At 40.4% G+C, this 22265-nt stretch overlaps 1 protein-coding gene across 3 annotated transcripts in view; it reads left to right on the forward strand.

Annotated features, from left to right (window-relative positions):
* The window catches only part of ARHGAP22 (Rho GTPase activating protein 22), a 125116-nt gene that overhangs the window by 6796 nt on the left and 96055 nt on the right, over positions 1-22265 (forward strand). For all 3 annotated transcript variants that reach the window (XM_066323896.1, XM_066323897.1, XM_066323900.1), the window contains exons 2-3: positions 7488-7687; positions 11790-11877. In XM_066323896.1, the coding sequence (XP_066179993.1) occupies positions 7488-7687; positions 11790-11877 (288 nt within the window). The remainder of the gene's footprint in view (positions 1-7487; positions 7688-11789; positions 11878-22265) is intronic.

Raw genomic sequence — 22265 nt, forward strand, 5'->3', positions numbered from 1 at the left:
GGCTGAGTGTATTGGCAGATGGAAAGAGCAGAGTGGAAGTAGGAAGATTTTTTTTTCTTCTGGCACTGTAGCTCAGTGTGGTTGTCCATGGGATTACAAGAGCTTTGCCAGCAACAAAGATGCCTTCAGCAGTTGAGGTATGGAGTTCTCTTGTCAGGTATGCAGAGACCACATAAAGATATACAACTTCCTGGACGTTGTGCCAGGGCTCAGTGGGAGTGGAAAGCTGGTGCTTGGGTTTGCTAGATAATGTTGTAGTCCACAGTGTCTAACAGGTGCATGTGCTTTACAGCAACACATCAAATAGCTGTGACCCCAAGTGCTGATCTGTCCTCTGAATAGTCTGCAATGGATCCAGATGGGAGATCTCAGAGGCTAGTGCAGATAAAGGGACTTTGAAATATGGTCTTTTGCTGGGAGCAGTTTCTGTACTTGTTCTTATGCTATCAATATGGTCTGTAACTCTGGTTTTGTAATAATTGAGGACATAGGTTATTTCACTTTACTAGATTGTAAATTGGTAGGTCAATCTGTTGTAGCAGAAAGAATTAAGTCATTATCCTTCCATCTTGGCACTTATCCACAGCCTAATGCTAGTGGTTTGAAAAGACTGGCATGGCTTTGTGGATTTGCGGGGCAGTTTTGAGAACAGCTGGTGGCAGGTTGCCTGCAGTATTTAAATATTGTTCACTGACAGGTGTCAAGATCTCCACACATTCCTACAACCTGAAGTTTTGCAAATGCAAGATTAAACTCTTTAAAATAATTGTTCTGTGGAGTTGAGACCTGCTGGCCTTCTCAGTGATAGTGACAGCAAGTTAAGTTCAGGACTACTTTGTACAGTAGCTGAAAGGTCTCCAGTCCGAAAAATAAACCAACAAAGCAGTGGCCCTTTATCTATATGATAGCAATGAATTGCCAAAATCCTTCAGTTTTCCAGAAGTCCCACATACCTGCACAGATTTTAAAGTAACTGGTCAGTAAAGTGGCTTTTATAGTTACATCATCCATGTCACTAGAATATAAAATTATTTTTCTGATTTAGAATGTGCCTTATACAGAGCTGACAATACCATTTGTAAGGTGGTGAAAGGTCATGGCTGTTGAACACCACAGAAAAGTCCAAGGTTATTTTCTTCATGTCAGCCAGGAAGCAACTTCCCTCAAATTAATGTGTCTTTACCTTGTTCCTGACTGTGTTCCATAAATTCTGTACTGGTGGAACAGCCATAGTTTTCCTACATATTCTACAAATGAAATACTGTGAGCTTGTTGAATATTGATGGAAAACATGAGCCAGCTCTAATGATGACCCTAAAAAAGGCTGTAGGCAACTTTAAGTGTGTGTTGCTGTGCCTGAGCTTATGGCACAGTTGGGCACACAGCTTTCAGTGCCAGATGCAGTCATGTATATTCCAGCAGTGTTGTTTGGGTGTGCCTCACCTGTGTACTGGCAGGAAATCTTGCCTCCCTTTCTGCCAGGTACTGTCAGCATGTTCACCCTTAAAACATGCTGATATGAAGAATTTCCTGTCAGTCCAGTGTTATTCTTCAGAGCTTGGTGCACATGCAGTTTGCCAGTGAAAAAGCACTGACTTGTCTGGCAGTGCAAAAGGGACGGAGAGATCAACCTCTATAAAATAGAAACACCTTGAAAGCAGAACCCTCAGCTTTTGGACTTTGAGAGGAGAATAAACTGTGTTCTAGAGACAGGGTGCTTCTTCATGAAGAAATCTTGTTTCCCAAGCCATTTGGGCTCCTATTTGGACATTCCTCTTTCTTTGTCAGAGTCCTTCAGGTTGGCTCAGATTCTTTGGCCATGGCTGAAATATGCTTTTTGGTGATTTCCTTGCTATTCAGATGTTCCTTCATCCCTCCCTCTGGTATTTTTCTGCTCAAGAGTCTGTCTATGTGTTTGTAGGGGATTTTTTTGTTTGTTTATTTGGATGTAGGTTTTGTTTTTAAACAGAATGTCCTTACCTACAGCTAAATAATACATAACAAAAGTTTTTGCTCTTCAGTTAAGGGCTGAGAAGTATTTGAGACTGTAAATATAGCAAATTTCTTACAGCAGTCATCCCTAGTCTGAGAGTGCAATTACACTGGTTTATTCTCTAGTAAACTGACTAGTTCATTTTGGATTTTACATTTATGAACTGGTCTTTGAGAATGCAGTTTTTCTTGCAGGAACTTAATAACAAGTAAATTATATGCAGATAGTTCCTTCAGACTTTGAGGGGTTTTTTTGTTTTGGTTTGGGGTTTTTTGTTTTGTTTTGTTTTTAAATCCTGGTTTGGTACTTTGTCTGGTTTCCCAACTACTGCAGAAAATACAAATTAGTAGACAAACACAGGTGAAACTGTCTCCTTGCTTTTCCTTTGGTTCAACAGTAAGGTTACAGAACTGCTTCCAGTGTAATGCATTTATAGGGTTTCTTGGGGAAAAAAAGAGTTTCCAGAGCCATTTGTTTTTCCTTTCTTACTTTTATTTTTGCTGAAAGAAAACCAAATCAACGGAAGGAAGTAAACATAGCACGTCACTTTGCTCTATAAAATGTTCTGAGTAGAGAGGTGCAGCTTTATTGAGATGAAGCACAAGCTGGCTCCTATGGCAGTGTTTCTGAATGTGGCAGTTGTCATCCAGATCACAAAATGTGAACAGCTATGTGTCTGTGTAGCACCTTTTTGTTTCTGTAGAGATTGCTACTCTGACTTGAGGGACCTAAAAGCCATTTCCAGTTCCTTATAACCGATATTATTCTAGTTGCCTAAAAATATCTTGTCACCAACTGCTTCAAATATTCTGCCTTTAATTCTTTGCTTACTGCGTTTCAAGATGCTTAATTCTCAAATTGTACTGAGGTAGTACCTTGGTTTTGTTTGTGCTTACTGACTCTGGTACCTTAGCAATCAAATTCAAAGACAAATATGGTTCTGTGATGGACACAGAAAAATCTAAACCAAGCATTTAATTGCCTACAATTCAGTGAAAGGCAATTTAGTATCTCTTAATAGGCATATTACCTGCATTTCCAGTGAATTCTTTTTATAAGGCCAAATTTGAATGAAATAAACCAACTGAGAATATAGTTTATAGTATGGAAAGCCACTTCCTTTTGTGGCTAGAACTTTAAACAGAGACTATATTAGAAATAATATGTAGTGTCACTGTGTCATCAGACTGAAGGAACACCAGAGCAAAGTGCCTTTATTGTAGAACAGTTTGTTGGCCAGAATCAATTAAAATGACTATATTGATTTTAGCTAACTGCCTATGAAATTTCAAAAGATTACATCTTTAATTGATATTGAATTGCATTGACTTGATTGATTTCCATGTCTGGTTTAAGTAAGTACTTACTGAGTGCTCAAATCTCTGGCAGTGTTCAGAGCTGGGAGTGGGAGAAGGAGAGCAGAAGAGATTGTATAATATTGCCAGGCAGGATTGAACTCAGGAAGAGGGTATGGTATGGATAGGGAAGGGAAGATGTCTCTATTATATGCATATGCAGGGTAGAAAACAGATGTGGTGAGAAGACAGGAATGTGGATACTGCTTGGGGGCAGGTCTGAGTTGCAGAGGAACTCTTGTAGTGGTGTATGGCCCTCTGGATAGGGATTGCTGCCTCTGAGGAGTGGCAGGTGGCTCCATCCAATTCTACCCATCCACTCCTTAGGATAATCTTTGATTTTACTGTTAGAGGCACGACAGCCAAATATGGGCTTTTGGAGGGGAGTTTTAGTGTATTCTCAGTCAAGTGAGAATTGAGCAGCACTTCACTGCCTTGGCTCATATTCCTCCTCCCATATTCCTCTGGATATGAAGGACTTCGATGTGCCAGTGTCATTTACAACCATAGAAGTAATTTGGAGGTCTGTAATTCTGATTCTTACCTTGCATAACGATTTACAGTCCCAAACCGGCTTGACTCGTTAGTGCCATCTGTGGGTCTGCCCGGTCGGTGGGTACCTTGCTGTGCCTCGTTTCCCTGCTCCTCAGTGGGGATGGTGTGGGTGGCATTTCAGTACTGCCGTGCTGTGCAAATGAATCCTAAACTTTTTCCCAAGGAGAGTTCGAGTCCTTTCTACACTGATTTCAGTTTAGAACTTAGGTGCATGACTAAATCAATAATCAACTAATGGCAATGTGAAGAGTGAAACCAACCTGTGGTGTTATTGAAAACACGTTAGTGGGTCAGAACTCCAGATCATGTATAGTATTTGCTGAGTTGTGAGTCTGATTTATTGATTTGTTTTCTTCCTTATGTTCTGCTGATTCCATAATTCTGTTAAATAGATAAGCACAAATAATATATTTCTAACCATTAAGAATCACAGCCTTGATGTACTGCATCAGATTATCAAAGCAGGTATTTTGATCCCAGTAATCAGAGATGGCTGCTGCTTTAAAGGCAGGCTGTGCTCATTTATAAAAGTTTTCTTCTGACCTCTATGCAATTATTGTATTCTGTGAAGCATGCAATATAAACATCAATGCTGTTAATAGCCATAAATAATTCCTCTTTCTAAAAATTTCTATCTGATCCATGCTGTTGACTTGCAGATGAAGTTGCTAAGTACCTCCCTAATGAAATTAACTATTACAGTCACGACCAGAAACTAAGGAAATGGAAAGCTAAGACAGCATGAAGAATTAACAATCATAGCAATTGACTGAGATGTGGTCCTGCATAAAATAAAATAAAGAAAATCTGCATTCTCCAGAGAGAGATCATGAAAGCTTTAACTCTTGTCTAAAATAAATAATTACTAGGTGAGATGTAAAAATAGTATCAAAGGGGTAACTGAGGGAACATATACAAGGTTACATATTTGGTAACATTTCAAAGCAAGATGTTAGGTGTCTTTTGTGAGGTCTGTGTAAACATAGATGGTAGATTTCCAGTTCAATAAAACTAACTTCTTTTTAGAGGAGGAGGTAAAGTAGCAGAGGGTGTATATAACTACATTCAAGTCAGGAAAACTCGGAGTGGATGGGATTTTCATGCTTAAATTGGAGAGTGCTAAGGTGCTTACTGAAAGATGGATTTTGGTATCGTTAGACTAATTGGTTATTTAATAGTCAAGGTGTTGCCTAAGAACCATTTTAGTGCCTTTGATAAAAGCAAATTTTTGGATGTTTATTTTTATAATGACATAATTTGTAACACGAATGTGGATTGGAATTTGGATAGTCTAAACCAGATTACAGTTTGGTCATAGTTGTAAAATGTGGCCTTGGATGAGGCAGAGAAGTTTTATTCAGCTCAATTCCTGTGGGCCTCTGCAATAGACACTTGAATGTGAACAGTGAGTTTTCTTAGTGCCCATGTGTGAAATGGGGTCTTCCACATTCTGGTGGTGATGGGGATGGGGTCAGGTGTTCTGGTACCTCTGTCACCATCTGCCAGAGGATGCTGTGCTGCCAGAAGGGCTTACAATAAAGCCTGAGGGTGTTGGCTGCATGGGGGAAAGTGGTTCTTGATTTCGATTATGAAGGAAAATACCTGAGCTCTGAGAGAGCTCAGACTACAGTGAGTGACCTTAGAGAATATGCCTGGATACATCAAAGCCTGATTTTAAGTGAACTCTGTATTAAGAATTTTTTTTTACTATTGTTTTGGCACATGAAAATAATCAGGACAAAGGAGTACTGGGTTACTTAGTAGAATCCAAAAGTTGCTGGTAAATTTTACTAATGTAGGTCTAATGCTATATATTAGCTCACATTAAATTCAGCAATGTATTTTAGGCAAAAATTAACAGAAGAGTAATTCGGAAAAAGCTGTGATGCTGCAGCAGCATTTCTTATAACATTTCAACTTTTTAATTAATTTTGAAGTGAAACTAAAAGCAAAATAAAATAAATTCTCACAGCATGAAATAGTCTTAATTTGAAAACTATTTTTTCTTGATTGAGCCACGAGATAAAGCCTATTATTCACAGTTTTGTTGAGAGCAGCAGGATTTACCTCAGCAGTTTGGAGAAATAGAAAAAAAATTCCATACTGCATTTCAGACAGGCCTTTCATTGGGTTGGAAATTTAACAAAGTGATGCGTGCCATCATCTGTCTATAAAACTGGAAGGTTGTTGGGGTCAGAATGAGAGCCTGCTGGATAGTTACAGGAGAGGTGAGTGGATCCTTAAGACAGTGGAAGGAGAAAGTATATGAAAATATAAAACTGGAGATTGTGTCACTAAGACTTTCCGATAATGAGAGGATGTGATACCATTCAGATCTGCCTTCTGCTGATGGAAGTGTTTAGTGTGTAGATGTGCTGGTTTATAGCTCCTTACGAAGCACAACAGGATGACCTGATGGCCAGGTCATGAGAAAGGTCAAAGCAGATTTTATCACAGACACAAATGTGATTTCCCTCACTGGATTACAATGAGGAGACTCTTTAAAAATCTGGCCTAAGTCCCTTATCTGCCTCTCCTTATTTTGCAGTTTGCTTCATGGAAGTGAAGAAATAGGATCGATTTTAATTTTGCAAATGTGATAAATGTTGATTTCCTTTCTTATTTCTTTTTTATTCCCCAAACACCATGACGTCCACATTATTTTTCTTTCTTTGGCAAATGCTGGCAATTTCATCACTGTGTGGTGGGGCACCAGGAGCAGAAACCAATCATGTGGTAATGTCAAGGCCATGCTTAGTTCTCTGAACCCAAAAAAGGCAGGATTAGACTGTACTCTGAGAGGCAGAGGATTGCTTTGCCCTTTCTTGTGATGGTTTGAATTGGAGTGTATCAGGGATACCTGGATAAGAAGCTTGCCTGGATTTTAGCTGCAACAGTTAATGTTGCAGCTCAAATGTGATTGTTAATCACATTTCGTGATTGCACATTAAGATGTGCAGTGTTAATGTGAGACATCAGTGTTTGATATAAATTTACTGTTACTGGCCTGTAAACTCATGCCTTGTTCCAAGTGGGCAGTTACCAATTGTGCTTTAAGTTAGCTGAATGCAGAAAATGGGAAGGAGCAGGATCATATTAGCACTAATGAAGGAAAAATGGCATGAAATATTAAATAACTATTATTATAAGATACTTCATAAATCCAAAGGAAGTAGAGGTGGAAAAGACCTATAAGGTCACCTAACCTATCTATTCTGGAGGACTGGCTTGCTGCCTGCAGTATATAATCATTGTCTGCTACTCCAGACTAGTTCTAAATGCCCCAAGCTTTAGTACTCTTAATGCAAGAGAGGATGAAAGAAAGGATGAAAGTTGCCATACAGAATAGTCATGAGCAGTGAAGCCTCAGTGGAGGTGTTGTCTCTTTAGACACTCTGGCATGAGCAGTACCAAAAAGGTGATGTTTGTCCTGTCATGAACTTGAATGTGCACCCTGAAAAACAAGTACCTGTTCAAAAAGGTCTGTCTGTATCTGAGAAGAAAGTGTGGAACAGTTATTTAGCCTCTTTGAGTGTTCTTACTACTATTTCTTTGTTTCACTTATTCTGTAATTTCCTTTTCAGCCCGGTCAAGGAGTTTGGTGATGGGTGAACAAGTTGGGCCTCCCTCCAGACCAGCTTCTCCAAATCCTCAAGAACGTGTGCTGAAGTGTGGCTGGCTAAAGAAACAAAGGAGCATTATGAAGAATTGGCAGCAGCGGTGGTTTGTGCTGCGTGGGGATCAGCTCTTCTATTATAAGGACGAAGAGGAAACTAAACCTCAGGTATGACTAGAGAACTGCAGGAGTTAATGGTTGTGACTTCTGTGTCATGCTATGATTGACAGCTCATTTCAGTTGTTTTCTGTCCTCACCAAACCCATACACACTTAAGGAGGCTCAAAGGCACAATATGTTGCAGGGAGGCTTTTTTACTGCCAGACAAGTGGTAGAGCTTGGAGAAAGGTTAAAAGGTGTTTCCTTACCCACTAGGGCATGCTGACCTCCAAATCTTAGTATGGTCAGCTATGAGAACTGGAGTTGGACAAGAAGAGCTGTGGAGTTGCAGATTACTGAGGCAGGGGTGATTAACCTTGCCTGCTCAGCTGGGACACCTTATCTCCCAACTAATCCATTGTTAGCTGTGAGGTGAACCAGCTGCTTAGAGCTGGCTTGTGTATGGGGTGTGTAGGTTTTGTTATATGCTGAGAATGGGCTCTAATATGGGCTTTAGTTGGGGGGGGAGGGAGTGGATGCTGTGCTATGGGGTAAAGCTTACTGAGGAGATGAAGCATTTCTTATTTTTTTCTAATGCTGTAAAATTCTCTCAGAGCATTTGAGCTAAGGTCTTTCCTAGTTGCTGTAGTAGATTATGCATCATAATTCACATAGTCATTGTTGTGACTGTTAGGCCTTTAACCAGAGTCATTGAACAGAGGGAACATAATTGAATGAGCCAGACAGTGTCCCTGTACTGCTGGCTCCTGATGAGTCAGTACAGGCATTACAGAGTGACAGTCAGCCTGTGTAATATCATCATCATCCACACACTCATTACAGACAATTATTAAACTGCTTGATGCAGCTGCCTGCTTGACTGGCACACATAAATTTCATTGCAAAGTGAGAGTGAAAATTAATATTGCCCTGTGGGCCTGACAAAAATATGGTAGATTAATGACAATGTTGACTTATATCTTATATAATACTTATATTAATACTTATCTTAATTAATACTTATATCTTGCACTCTCCTGATCAGGGGTTTGGTCCATAATCACGGAAAGTCTGCTGTGTAAAGGCTAGAGATATTTCGACTTGATGATGTAACTTGATTACTCAGGATGCTGCCAGCAACAGCTGGATTTTGCACTTCCAAGCAAGGCAATTTATCTTCATGTGCAATGCATGTGGGAGAGCTGGGCACTTCTAAACCATGTCAGTGAACATGATGAGGAAGAAAATGGTCTCAAGTAGTCACGTTGTAAAGGGTTTCTTTAACCCTGACCCTTTCTGGGCACATGGTGCCATACATTTATCACTGCAGGAAGCCATTTTGTATAGAATGATACAGGAATGTTCTGACTATTCTTGTAGGAGTTGCAAATTAGGATTTGCATCTGACTTCACCTAGGATTGTATGCATCCCAGAGGTGAGATGTACTTTTGGGACTTAGAGACAGCTGTTGCTTGTGACTCTTTGGAATGAAGGGCCAATGGCACAGGTGTGCCCATGCATCTCAGAAAAACAACTGAGACCTTTTGTTGTAGAGAGATCTTTTTTATAGGCCATGGAGATATTTTCACTAGTTGTTATTGATATTAATCCCTATTTTCCTTCAGCCTTAGAGGTACTCATGCTCAATTTACATCTTTTTGTTTTATTTATAAAGTATGGCCTTTAAGCTTGTGTGTAAAAACTAAATCAATAGTTTTACTGAAATTCCTATTGGTCTTCCACTTGATTATTTATACATATTGTGGAAGAGAGTTGTGTCCTTGGTGTTTACCTGATAAAGTCAAATGAGATTTACACCGTTTCAAAAGAGAAACATGAAACAACGTATTTTTCTTCATGGATGTTGCACTGGCTGTTTTCATTGCCGATGAAAACCTGTTCTTTCAGCTTCTTAGAGGAAACTGTAGATACTTTTCCTTTAATAATGTTGCTGAAAAGGTGGAGCTGTAATCTAATGGCAGGAGAATCACACAGGCTTTCTGGAGTGAAAAGCAATTACTCTGTTGTGTTAATGGATTGAGTACTGTTGTAGGTGTGTGTATTTGTGTAAAGCATGGTAGTTGCAGTTGCAGAGCCCATTCCATCAGAGACCAAAGGTTAGAGGGTGGACTTAGAACCATTGCTTTTCTGCAGAGGTGTTTGGGGGTTTTTTTGTGGGTGTTTTTTTTGTTGTTGGGGTTTTTTTGTTTTTTGGGTGGTTGTTGTTGTTGACCCCATGAGGACTGGGGGATGGGAGGACTGACCTGCAAAGAGTTTTTGATGCTCCTGCTGACTCTATCAATATGTGTGGGTTTTTAAAGTAGCTTTGGGCTTGTTTCTATTCCCAGGAAAGAAGAGAGAATGTACCCCTCCCCAATTTCCAGGGAAACAGAAGCCACTATGCAATTAATTCATTAATCCTTCCTTTAGTATTGACTTGACATGATAAAAGGTTTTAATGCATCTGCAGTGGGCTTGAATTTTGCACTTTAGAAAACAGCATAATTTTCCAGAATGTGTTCTGGCCACTGGACTCTAAAGATTATGTTTTATACAATACTTTTCAATACCATTTGGAATAATTTCAGATGCATCTGCATTTTTGTCAAGTTGTCTTTCCTATGTTTTCCTGTTATCTCTGGTATGTCTTCAGTTTATCTTCTAATTTCAGTGAACCTCAGAGTCAAATTGCAGGGCAACAGGATTGAGAGGTAAGGGTGCTGAAGGCTTATCTTGTTGTGTTGACTTATTTTACCTCAATTTTAAATTTTACAACTGTTCTTGAGAAGCCACTCAGCATGGACTTTGCTAAGTGCCGTCCTACACAGTGTCCTTCTACAACCTTGCCCTTACACTAGGCAGGGGATGGGAGCTGAGCCTTGACACTGCTGAACAAAGCATTTGAGGGAGGATATCTTCCTGAGGAGCAAAGCCATGGAAGTTATACTGAATAGTGGCAATGAAAACTAACACATCTGGCTTCATTGTTTTGTAGAGAAGGTTGCAAAGGTCTTACGATGAATTGTGTTCTGTTAGTTGAAATTCTGGATTGCCTGTCTCATGAGACTCTAATTTTATTACTCCATTTTATGTGGATCTGGAAGCTGCCAAATAGCATAACTAGAGTTTGTTTTGATTACCAGTGTTATGGTGGTCCAGTGTGTGTTGTATTTGGTTGTTGCCAGGTTAGTACACATTCAGTACAGGTTAGCTACATTCTCATCAACTGGAGATATGTGTGAAAAACCTGACTGGGACAACTTTCTTCATTTTCTGTTCACCAAAAAAAGATACATTGGATCCCGTTTGCATTCCTGGGCAGTTCAGTGCAGGAGTGGGAACTGCTGATTGTTACTCTTTCCATGTCTTAACACTTGAGAGTCTCAGTTCTTACTGTATTTTGTCTGTCTGAATGGGCATATGTCCTGAAGAATGTTAGTGGGAATCCCTTTAAAATATCAGTGACTGAATGTTTGTTTCACTCATGTTACTGGACAAGAGCTTCCTGTGATGTCTTTTTCATCTTTTCCATAGATTAAAAGGATTTTGTTCACTTTGAAGATACTATGTCACCAACTGTGCAGAATTCCTAAACTGGAATACATTGTGTTAATTATGCTTGGGCTCAAAGTGGAAATGAAGCTGAATACTGGCAGCATTTGAACTTGGGAAGTAAAGGGGCTCAGGTATTTTTCTAGGGAAGCTGTAGTCTTTTGGATTAAAAGGTAGTCCATTGTATTGCAAACCTGAATTAGCTGCTCTTTTCCAGTATCTTCATGGGAACTTTGGTGTACTGAAGATCTCTGGAAAATCGGCCATTTTATTCAACTGCATGCTGCAACCAGAAATTCAAGGGTGTAGGAAGAGTAGATGTAATGTGAGATTAAACTTTTGCAAGGGATAATTAGTTATGGAAACCAAGGAGAATCACTTCTGCTCAGAGTAGTGTTGTTCCAGAGGAAACAGCCTTTAACCAACAGTGTCCAGTGTGAGAGAAAGGACAGTGAAGCAGGTGGATGGCCAGCTCAAATCTTTTCTTGCTCAGAACTGTGGAAAGGTGTTGGGATCATTAGATAAGCAGGACTTCAATTTACTGTACTATATTTTATCATCTTCTCCTTACTCTTTTAGTGGCCTTTCCCTTTTCACTAATATTTGTGTCCATTACAGGGTTTGATACTACTGCAAGGCAGTCAGGTGAACGAGCTGCCACCTAATCCTGATGAACCAGGGAAACATCTCTTTGAAATTACTCCAGGTATGGCAGCATTTTTCTGTGCTTTCACTGTAACATCACATCATTCCCATCAGTTGTCACTAATGATAATTTACTTGTACTGATCACTCCTGAATGTTCTGATACACTGGCAGGATTATCTAGTGAGACCGAGAAATGGGACTTGACTACATGGTGTTCTTTGTTCTGTATATAAGTGCTGCTGTGGTACCTCTTTTTCATTTTATAGCAGTTGAGATGCATCATGCTCCTTGACTTTCCTGTTTGGAGAGGGCTCTTCGCTTGGAGTGTTGTGTGATCTCTCAAATGGATGCATTCTTATGGTTGTTCCGGGAGAAACAGGCACAGAACACAGCCCAGAACTTATGGAAAAGGGACATGCAGTCTCTGGATGCAATTTCTTTCATGTATACTAGCTATTTTGGGAGGTGGGTGGGAGGGCAGACAAAAAGCTTCAAAAAGCTTCCTTTTTGGATGAAAGGTTTGAGAAAATAGATGACCTAGCATGGAAGAGAGTTTGAAATTTTTTTGGGTAGAAAATCTAATGCTCTGTCACTGTAGTATTAATGTAAAACTTTTGCAGTCATTTTTGCTCTCATATAAATGCTTGCTGTGGACAGAGTTATCTCCAGGTATCTCCAGGATAGATTTTGAATTAAGTTCCCTGTTGCAGTATAGGAGCAACTGAATTCAGTTGATTTACTTCTGATGGTATTTGGGAGATGACCATCCCTGTGCATGGGTTTGAATGCAGTGTATTTTGGAGGTAGTTTCAGGTCGCAGGATCCACAGAGGGGAAAAACTTCTTGCACTGCTGCAGTGTTACTGGGAGGAGGGCTGAGCCAGTTCATCTATCTCCCAGTACCTGAAGACCAAGTTCCTAGAAAGGAAGAGGCAGACAAATGTGATTGTGCTAAAATTTATGTGAGTGTGTGCACTGACTCAGTCATGCTTCACTTCACTGCCAGCTTGTCCTGCATAGACTACCTGTCTGTGCTGCTGAGCATTGTCTCTCCCCACAGCATTGGTGTTGTCAGTAGCATAGATAAGAGTAGTTGCTTTAAGCTGCCTCTTGTTTTTTTAATGGATTTAAAAAAAAAAATGAGCACTTGCCCCTGCATTTGAATGTTATTGCTGTGGAATCAGGTGTGTTTTTACTCTTTGGGGGTCTTTTTCTTACCACCCTGTTAGGCTGGCTTAAAATGCCTTTTTTGCACACCCTTCTTGAAACAGTATCAGGCAGAGCAAGAGCAGGTGGTGCTGTAAAGTTTTCAACTACACCATCAGGCAGTGTTTTGCAATACCTTAGCCACAGAATTCTGTTTGACACACAGGAAGCTACCTGGGGAGAGGAGATTATTTTTTTTTTCCTCTAACTTATCACTGTGCACTGTCTGTTAATGCCTTTTTTTCCTCCCTTATGCTGCACCATGCCCTCATAGGAAGAGGCCCACAAACAGCAGGGCATTGGGCCCAAATGTTGCCTGTATGGAGGATCTCCAAGGAATTGGCATTCATTGCTGGTCTGAATGTGACACATCTAACCCATATTGTTGCAGAAGGACTGTGGACCTGCAACGTGAAAGAAATTGGGTTGCTGTGATTCTGAATGAGCCCATGTGTTCTGGCAGCAATCTGAAATAATTAACTGAGCCACAGACACGCTTGATTGAGTTTCCTGCAGGTTTGAATTTCTTCTGATTCCAGATGGCAAAACAGTAATTTTGGACTAGTTGTCCAGCCTAACAGGTTATATTACTGTAGCCTGCAAAAGAATTGTCCTAAACTGCAGGTAGCTGTTGCTTCAGGTGAGTTGGTAAAGCAGGACCGTGCGGCTAGTTGAAAAGGGCTATTTAGAAAGGTGGGAAAAAATGGCACTGTGTAGCATGGTTCTGGATCCCAGGATATTTGTGTTCAGTCTGGAGTTTTGACATCACACTATTCTATGTTCCCTGGAAAAATGAGTCAGTCTTAGTGTACCACTGACTTGTCTGCAAAATGAAGATGTTTTCCCTAACTTTTGCAGCTAGATCCCATTTGTAGCTAGTTGCTACATGGATAGTAAGTATTGAAAAGCACTATAAATAGCCAGTCAATACAGGACGTGGTTGACACAGACGTCACTGGAGAATGTGGCCCGAAGAGCTCCCCATTTTGCTCACAGTACATTTATTCTGTGCTGGTTTTGGCATAAATGCCTTTTCTTTTTTTGCATTTGTGTTCTGAAATGACCGTGTTCTGCGTGGCTGCCAGCCTGCAGAACACCCACATAGCGAACAGCTCTGAAACAGATGCCAGATAGGAAGGGCAGCACAAATGATCTTGCAGGACCCAGATCTTTAATTCCCATCACTGCACATCTTTCCCTGTGTTGGATATATGGCCATGATCACATTTCTGCCTAATTGTGTTTCATTTATCCCACTATAAGCTAGGACTCTACAATTTCTATAGGGGTAAGAATTATTTTTTTAGGTTGTCTTAGCTAAGTTGGGGATTTTTTAAATACAAGTACATTCAATAGCTGTAAGTGTAGATTGGGATTTTACTGTGCTAGTAAGCATCAGAGCTTTACCTAAGAAAATTAAGAATGGAGAGTAACATTCCTAAAACGTACCCACAGCTGATACCAGCTTATCTGACAAAGAGAAGAGGCTGAGGTCTGAGAAATGTCCAGAGTTCCACAGTCTGGTGCTAGTTCCAAAGTGCTACTAGTTATCTCCAAACCACTATTTTGGGATTAATAGCTAAAGCATTCAGTGTCCTTGTTGTGAAACTGCTGCTGAGATCTTGCCACCTTTCCTCTGCTGCAGGCTGTGCTAAGTTTGGCTGTGGGAGCTGTTCCCTCAGAGTGCAGGGACTAGAGTAACAGCATGTCCTGTGCTGTAACAGAGCATGTATTGATTTTCTGCTGAGTAACAAGAACTAATGATGGGCATTGTGTATTATTCATGTTTCATCAAGTTCATTTCTAAGCTGTATAGGGCAGCTGGGAGAAGGGTTAACTGGGGACATGAGAGGCTGCAGAACAGTTCTACAGTCAAACCAGTGTTAGATCTGGTGACAGGACTTCCTGAAATATATTCTCTGTATTCCTTTTTGGGGAAACTATGTAAATTTCTGGACCCTTTTGAATCCATTCATGGTTCCCTTCATCATAGTTCAAAGTGGAATGGTGGAGTAAGCTGTGGGTGCAAGTTGCTCTCATACTCCAGTCCACATTAGCAGGTGGTGGGGCATGTTTTTGTAAAATTATGAGGATAGTGTGAGGTTAGGTGCAAATGTTGTACCATTTGGGGTGATAATTCCACAGCAGCTGGTATTTATGTATGGAAGTGATCTATGTTGCTAGGGAGAGGAGTCCAAATCTGGCAACAAAGACAGCATCTGTTGTTGCTAGGGGCAACAGAACGACTTAGTGTTGACCTGGGGTTGCAGTGCGTTTTGGAGTGGTGTAATGCAGCTTGTAAGAAGCCACAGGGATCAAGCTTTGAGAAAGTCTTAAGGAATGTCGATGACTTAAGTGTTCCTGAAGCCACACCTTTTAGGAAATCAGTGTTTTAATGTCTTGTGGCAAGTGGTCTACCTAGTTTCATTCCCAAGTTTTGCAGCACTATGAGATACTCAAGCTCCTCCGCAGACAAAGAATTTCCTGATACAGTCAGTTTTTTAGAATCAAGGAGGGGAGTGGTGAAAAGGTTCAGAAGTTAGGAGGTAGTCATGGTACACATCTTGATGTCTCCCTGTATCACTGATGATAGCTAGCTCCTGTTTCTTGCCACAGTGCTTCCTGCCAAGGTGAACAGTGACTACTCTTAGCTGAGACTTTCTGTGAGAATAGGAGTGCAGTTGCATAATTAGTTTAATTTTTTCATTGGAAACAGCTGCTGAAGGGGTTGTTCTTGTTTCCATATGTTTAATAATAACTTTCATTTCAGCTCTTATGACAGAAAAAAAAGTTCTCAAACCAGTTGGACTTCAGATCAATTCAACTGAGGTGATGAGAACTGCACCTTCACGGGTTTTTTTGTTCTCCAGTTGAGTTAGCATCAGCCCTCTCTTCAGTGAGGCAGTTCAGTCCTCTTCATAATTGTTACCTTGGTCTTTTTTGCAGACTTATCCAGAGCAAGGATCATTTCCTAATCTTGATTTACATGCCAAAGGTTATTTTGAAAAATTTTAGAAGTCAGTTCTCTATGGTGTCGTCTTTCAGTTAGTTATAAAGACTTAATTCAATATAGGCAACTTGTCCTTACAAAAGGGACTTGCATTGAATATAAGTTAGGCTGGGGCAAAATAAAATGCCTCATGAAGAAACTTTGTGCAGGGTTTATGTTGAAGCTACTTCACGGCCTTGGATGTGCTATATAACAAGAAGGAAAATCAGGAAAGGCAAAATAAGAAGGTAGGAGTCCTAATTCTCACAGGAACAATAATTGCTGTTTACTTGTTTGTAGGGGTCCCTTTTGTGTTGTTGACAGTATCTGACAGAGAAATTGGAATGGCAGCTTGTTTCTCTTGTGCCAGTAGGTGGAATGATTCCCACAGAGCAGTCTGATCTGTGGTGTACTTCTGCATCCCAGGTGATTGACACCAATTAAGCTATTTTGGTGTCCTTTTTATCTCAGTTCCTGTTGAGATGGTGTGTAATAAAAATACCTGGAGGAGAAATTATAAATTCATACATTGAAAATCATTCCATGTTCTCTATTATTCAATGCAAATTGCAATTCCAATTAACAGTGGGATCCTGAGTTTGCCATTGGTAATTAAGTTTTCTCCTGAAGTCTATAGCTGAAAACTAACTGTGCATATCTGAATATGTGATGATGTTGATATCTGAGAGGTATATTTAAATTTCTGTGATTTTCCATCCACCATATTGACTAGGGAAATGGCAGCAAAATAAAGTAATATGGGGTCCTACTAGAAAGTTTAAGACAGTGTAGTTGCATCAGTGCGTTCTGGAAACACTTAGCAAGAGAGAGCTGTGGATGTTACCATATCCATGGCATTGCATTGACCTGGACAAGAAGATTGGTGGTCTTGGTTTTGCAGTGGAGGGGCCTGTCAGTTCTGTGTTTATTAGTTCTAGATGTCTGGAGCATAACTGAGAGTGTGCAGTTGTATGCCAGTAAAAAAACATAACTGTCTCTTGGCCCGTGAGACAGGTTTTTTTTTTTCCATTTATTGAAGGGTGAGAAGCAATAAATGTCTTTTCTAAATTGTCTTTCCAAAGGAGCGCCCAGAATGATAATGTATGCTTCCTTTTGCAGTCATAGTCTGGAAACTGTTTCGTATTATTCTCTTTTATCTTGAGTAGAGAACTTTAAGGTTATAACTTTTTAACACTTAGATGGTGACGGGTATATCAGCTTGCCTTTTCTCAGCTGCAGTATCTTTTTATGCTCAAGTGCAATTTGAGTCTCCTTGCAATTGTGTATCCTGGCCCTCTGTGCCCGGGAAGTGTTGGTCCGTTCTGTGTGCTGCCTGCTCCGTCTCTCCTGAGCACTAGATGGTGCTGGTTCTTTCATCTTCTGCTTGCGCTCTTGCTATCGGTGATGGCACGTCTTGAATCCCCGGAGCGTGAGTTCCTCCTCTCAGAGCTACTCTGTTTTGTTCCTTCGTGTCCCCTCAAGGCAAATCAGCAAGCAAGAGTTCCCTAACAAGGTCTTTGCCCAGCCTGTGAATAACTATCAGCCTGTGCTCTGTGGGCAGAATACAGTATTGAATACATTTCTGTGTATTTGCTCAGTTGGTTAGAGTGTGGTGCTAATGATGCCAGGGTTGTGGGCTTGATGCCTGTATGGGTCGTTCCCTTAAAAGCTGGATTTGATGATCCTTGTGGGTCCCTTCAACTCAGAATATTCTGTGATTCTGTAATAGTCTATATTGAACACACTCCATGTATTCACAATATACAGCTGCTGTCTCTGATGCCAAAATCAACAGCCTTTGAAAACATTCTAGTTCAAGTTGTTTACCAATTTGAATCATGTTTTGATCTTAAAACTGTTATAGAAGGGCAGAAATGTTCTGTAGAGATGCATACAGTAATGACTCTGTGGGTACACTTGGATGTAGGTCTCCACTGTTTCAGGTTAACATACTGATCCAGTGCTTATGTGTGACTTAGTGGCATCTGTGTGACTGTTTTCCCCTTCTCCCAGTCTAAACCTGCTAAACTTATTTTTCAAAATATGCATCTCCAAAATTTTGCAGCTTTGATGACTTGGCATTTTCCAGAAGGTACTGACTGCCTTCCTTGGGATTAGTCCTTTCCTAATTCTGCTGAGATTCTTTTACTGAACTGAAAAAATAGCTTTCATCCTTTTTTCAAGGCCCATCCAGACCTTGATAACTTCCTTTAGTGTCAACAGAAGTATCAATCAACTCCCAGGATTTCTAGGCTTGTCTTACAAATGGATTCAAGTTTACAGACTGTTACCTGAATAATGGAGGCCCTCATTTCTCTCGTGCAAATAAAAGCTAGCAGCTCAAATCTTCTGTGAGCAAGGCTTCTCTGCTTACTGATTTTCTGATCTGTACTTTCCCTGAATGCTTGACTGTATCATGTCACGGAATTCTTATGAAAAGAGAGTGTGGAAGAAAAAAGGACTGGACTTTGCTCTCAATTCATGTAACCTTGCTGATTTCCAGAGTCTTGTGTTCAGCCCAGTGCTGTATCCCTACGGCTTGACCAATCCACTTCTGCCTACTTAAGGTGATGACTCATTGCAGGTGAAGGTCTTCAGACTCCATCCAGAGTTTTGTGCAGAAAGGTTGTTAGGCTCCTCTTTTCCCCTGAGGGATATGAGGCTCTCTGATAGTTAATGTTTTGGCTCACCTTACATTATCAGTTTAAAACATCTTGAAGGGCATCAGGAGGCACCTGCAGCCTGTAAATTGCTTTTTGCTTAGTTTTCTTTTTTCCCCTGGCATATGGAATGCCCAAGGCTTATGTTTGTATTTGGCAGGTAATGATCCTGCTTCATTAAATAAACAAGATCCTGTCTTTGTTTCATTAGAAATGTTTGATCTACTTCAAGTTGTATGGTCTCCATCGTTCAGTGCTCTGGGGCCATGGGCAGTTGAAAGTAGAACTGGAAATGGGCTGCAATACCATACATGTGTTCTGCTGTCCTGGGATTTTTATTGCAGGAGAAGATCTGCATTTGATCCCTGATCAGTAGCACCTAGCTGTCTTTAATGCATGTGCTGGCTTTCAACAAGAATGATGGTTTTTAAACTTCAATTGCAATTGTGTGAGGCCTGCTGTGCAAGGAGCATGAGACTTAAGAAGCTTCATGAGTAGGGCTTTCTGCTAGTGCAGATCATTAAAGTGTAACCTCTGACTGGTTTTGAGCAGTCTTCCTTAACCCATTGTATTCTTGAGAGACAAATATAGCATTTTATATAGGTTGCCCTTTTGGTATAGAAATATGGCTTTGTAGCATGATGGCACATTGTAGCAGAAATGTATGTGGCATGATTTGATCCCCTCAGGTTGATTTTTCAGTGCAAATTAGGTAAGATTTTGAATACTTCCTGCTGAGACCTTCCAGAGTGAGTTCTGCTATTGAATATTTTGCCTTGAGGATAATATATTAAGTACTAAGATGTGTAATTAGTGGAGGGATTTTTTAAGTATTCTGGTGAAAGTACAGCTTTGTTACATAGAGAGATGCTTATCAAATTGTCAGCATGATCAGTTACATAGTACCATCTCTATATTTCTTGCTAGTTTGTCAGAAATCAAGTCTTCAGTGATGTTTTACAGCTCTTGTGCTCTGTTGCTGCTGTTACGGGTTTTGTTCAGCCCCAGAAACAGCTGCGTTCCCATTTGCAATAAATAACTATGGATGAATTCTCCACAAGACCTATGCAATATCTGGGATCCCTGAGGCTAATAAAGTACTCTATTAGGTTAGCATGATGAGGTAAAATAAGACACATGATGTATGGCGATGTCACAGCACACTAAATTCTAGCAGGAGTGAAATAAAGACAAGAGGAAAAGACCTCAAGCTGTGCCAAGGGAGGTTTAGGGCAGACATTAGGAAGAATTTATTCACTGAAAGTGGCTGCCCAGGGAGGTGGTGAAGTCACTGTCCCTGGAAGTGTTCAAGAAAAGACTGGATATGGCACTTAATGCTATGGTTTAGTTGACATTGTGACATTCAGTCAAAGCTTGGACTCAATCTTGGAGGTCTTTTCCTACCCTAATGATTCTGTGATTCTGTTTTATGATACTGACAATCCTGTAAGGCAGCATCACTCACATTTTTGAGGTACCTGTTAGCATTGTTCCTTAACTTCTCAGTAGAATTCAGTGACTTGGAAATACCATGTGGAAGTCATTCTGGGAAGCAAAGGTAAGAAAGTTAAAATGCAGGTTCTTTTTACAAGGCCCACAAAAAGTGTGTGGGGGAAAGGGAAACACAGCTGGTAATGTGCTGGTCCAGAATCCAAAAGAGAATGTAACTGAGAAGCTGCTATCAGGGGTGTTTATGAATGCAATAGTAACCAGTTTGAAGTTGCAGCTGGCCTGCTGTCAAACACCTGTGAGAGAGGGTTCACAGGCAACCCCTCCTGTATTTGTCTGAAATGCTTTAGGGATAATTAGTGTGCTATCAGTGAGAACCTGCTTGCTCTGGTCTTTTTGAACTTCATGAGGAGGAGGAAATATGACAAGGATGTATTGCCTGTGGTGTAACACTTAAGCCTTACATCCAGTTTAAGAACATGCAGGGGGTGTTTTTTGTTTTGGGTTTTTTGTGGTTTCATTTTTTAGGTGGAGGGGAGGTGGTGTTTGTTTTTTTTATTGGGAATGGATTTAACTCCCTGTGCTCGTTATCCAGGTACAGTTTCACTGTGGGAAATGCGTGAGTACTGAGTACACTTATGGCAATGTGGCAAATCTTTGTTGAATTTACTAGCATTACAACAACTTCATTCCCTAAAGTTCATGATAAGCTTCACAGTGTCTCTACAGTGCTCATCACAGGGGCTCTGCTCAAGGTACTGTTCTCTAAAGGCAGTGAGGCAGCTGGGGTCAGGGCTGTGGTCTGTACAGTGTAGTACATTCTGATGAGCTTAATATTCCTAATTTTTTTCAAGCACTCTAATTGAAAGGAATGTAATTTCTTCCTTAAGAAGCCAAAGTTCAGGTCATTGGTCATTATAGAGCCTTTTGTTTTGACAGACTTTAAATGTTTACTTTACCGAAGTTTGTGTCTTCTCTCTCTGTTCTAGCAGGTGCAGAAGCCTGTAAAGGCACATTCTTTCAAAGTCTGCCTTTAAATCTTAGCCAGAGTCCACTGCTCATCTAAGTGAAGTCCACTTAGGATGTTGATACCCATGTTTCCATGTGATATCAAAGATGTTATGCATCATCCTGCACTCCTAAAGCACTGTTATTAGCTCTGGGATTTGTTTTTAACCACCAACTGTCAGACAGACATGAAAACTTGGAAGAGGCAGGAGGAATTTGAGATAACAAAGAAAACAGCTGTGAAATCAAAAGTATACAGTGTTAAAAGGGAGCATGTGTAAGACAATGGGGAAAGACTGTTGCAACTGACCATGTACTATTTGCATTGAAGGATAATTGTGCAAACTGTGGTGCTTCGCTGAACTTTGGGTTGTGTATTTTAGTATGAAGATTTATAAGCAACTCTGGGAACTTCTAACTTAAGAGATGATGAGCCTTGTCTACATTAGTAATTCTGTTCCAGAGTAATTGTGGCAAAAGAGGGCCTGTACTGGCATAATGGTGTAATGAGGAGACCAGTTACTTTTATTAACCCAAAGAGATCTGTGTCTGCAAAGATCACTATTGTGTGAGAATCCTTCTGCTCCACAGAGACCATGAAGGCTCTGCTTTTACAGCATGTGGTTTGTATATGAATCAGAGACTCAAAATTATGCCTTCTGGAAGGATTCAGCAGAAGATATTTTCCAGATTAAATTAATTCTGGTCCACTTTGAGTGGATAGACCAGGTGTCAGCTGCCTGTTTCTTTCCCTGTGTCCTTTATAGGTCTCAGGCACAAATCATAAGTGTCATGTGTTGCTAATACTGCTAATATAATATGAAACTAGGCATCGTACCTTTAGTTAGCTCTGCGACACAAACACATCGCAGCAGAGAATAGAGGAAGTTAGTACAAATCGAAATATTGTGCTTATGATTATGCTTGGTAAGAGAAATATTATCACCTCAGCCCTGGTTCTGAAGCTGATGGAGGTCTGTGGAATGTGTCATAATTATGGCTGTGGGCCTGTAGGGTGACTGTCTTACTGAAGGAGATACATAAGGATTGAGGAGGACCAGTGAGAAGAAATTCAGTGTTCTCCCTTAGTAGTGTTTTAAGGTTACAGCTGTTTCCTCTTGGAAAGCACAGTTCT

This window comes from Sylvia atricapilla, chromosome 8 (genome assembly GCF_009819655.1).
Source record: "Sylvia atricapilla isolate bSylAtr1 chromosome 8, bSylAtr1.pri, whole genome shotgun sequence".
Taxonomy (NCBI): Eukaryota; Metazoa; Chordata; class Aves; order Passeriformes; family Sylviidae; genus Sylvia; species Sylvia atricapilla.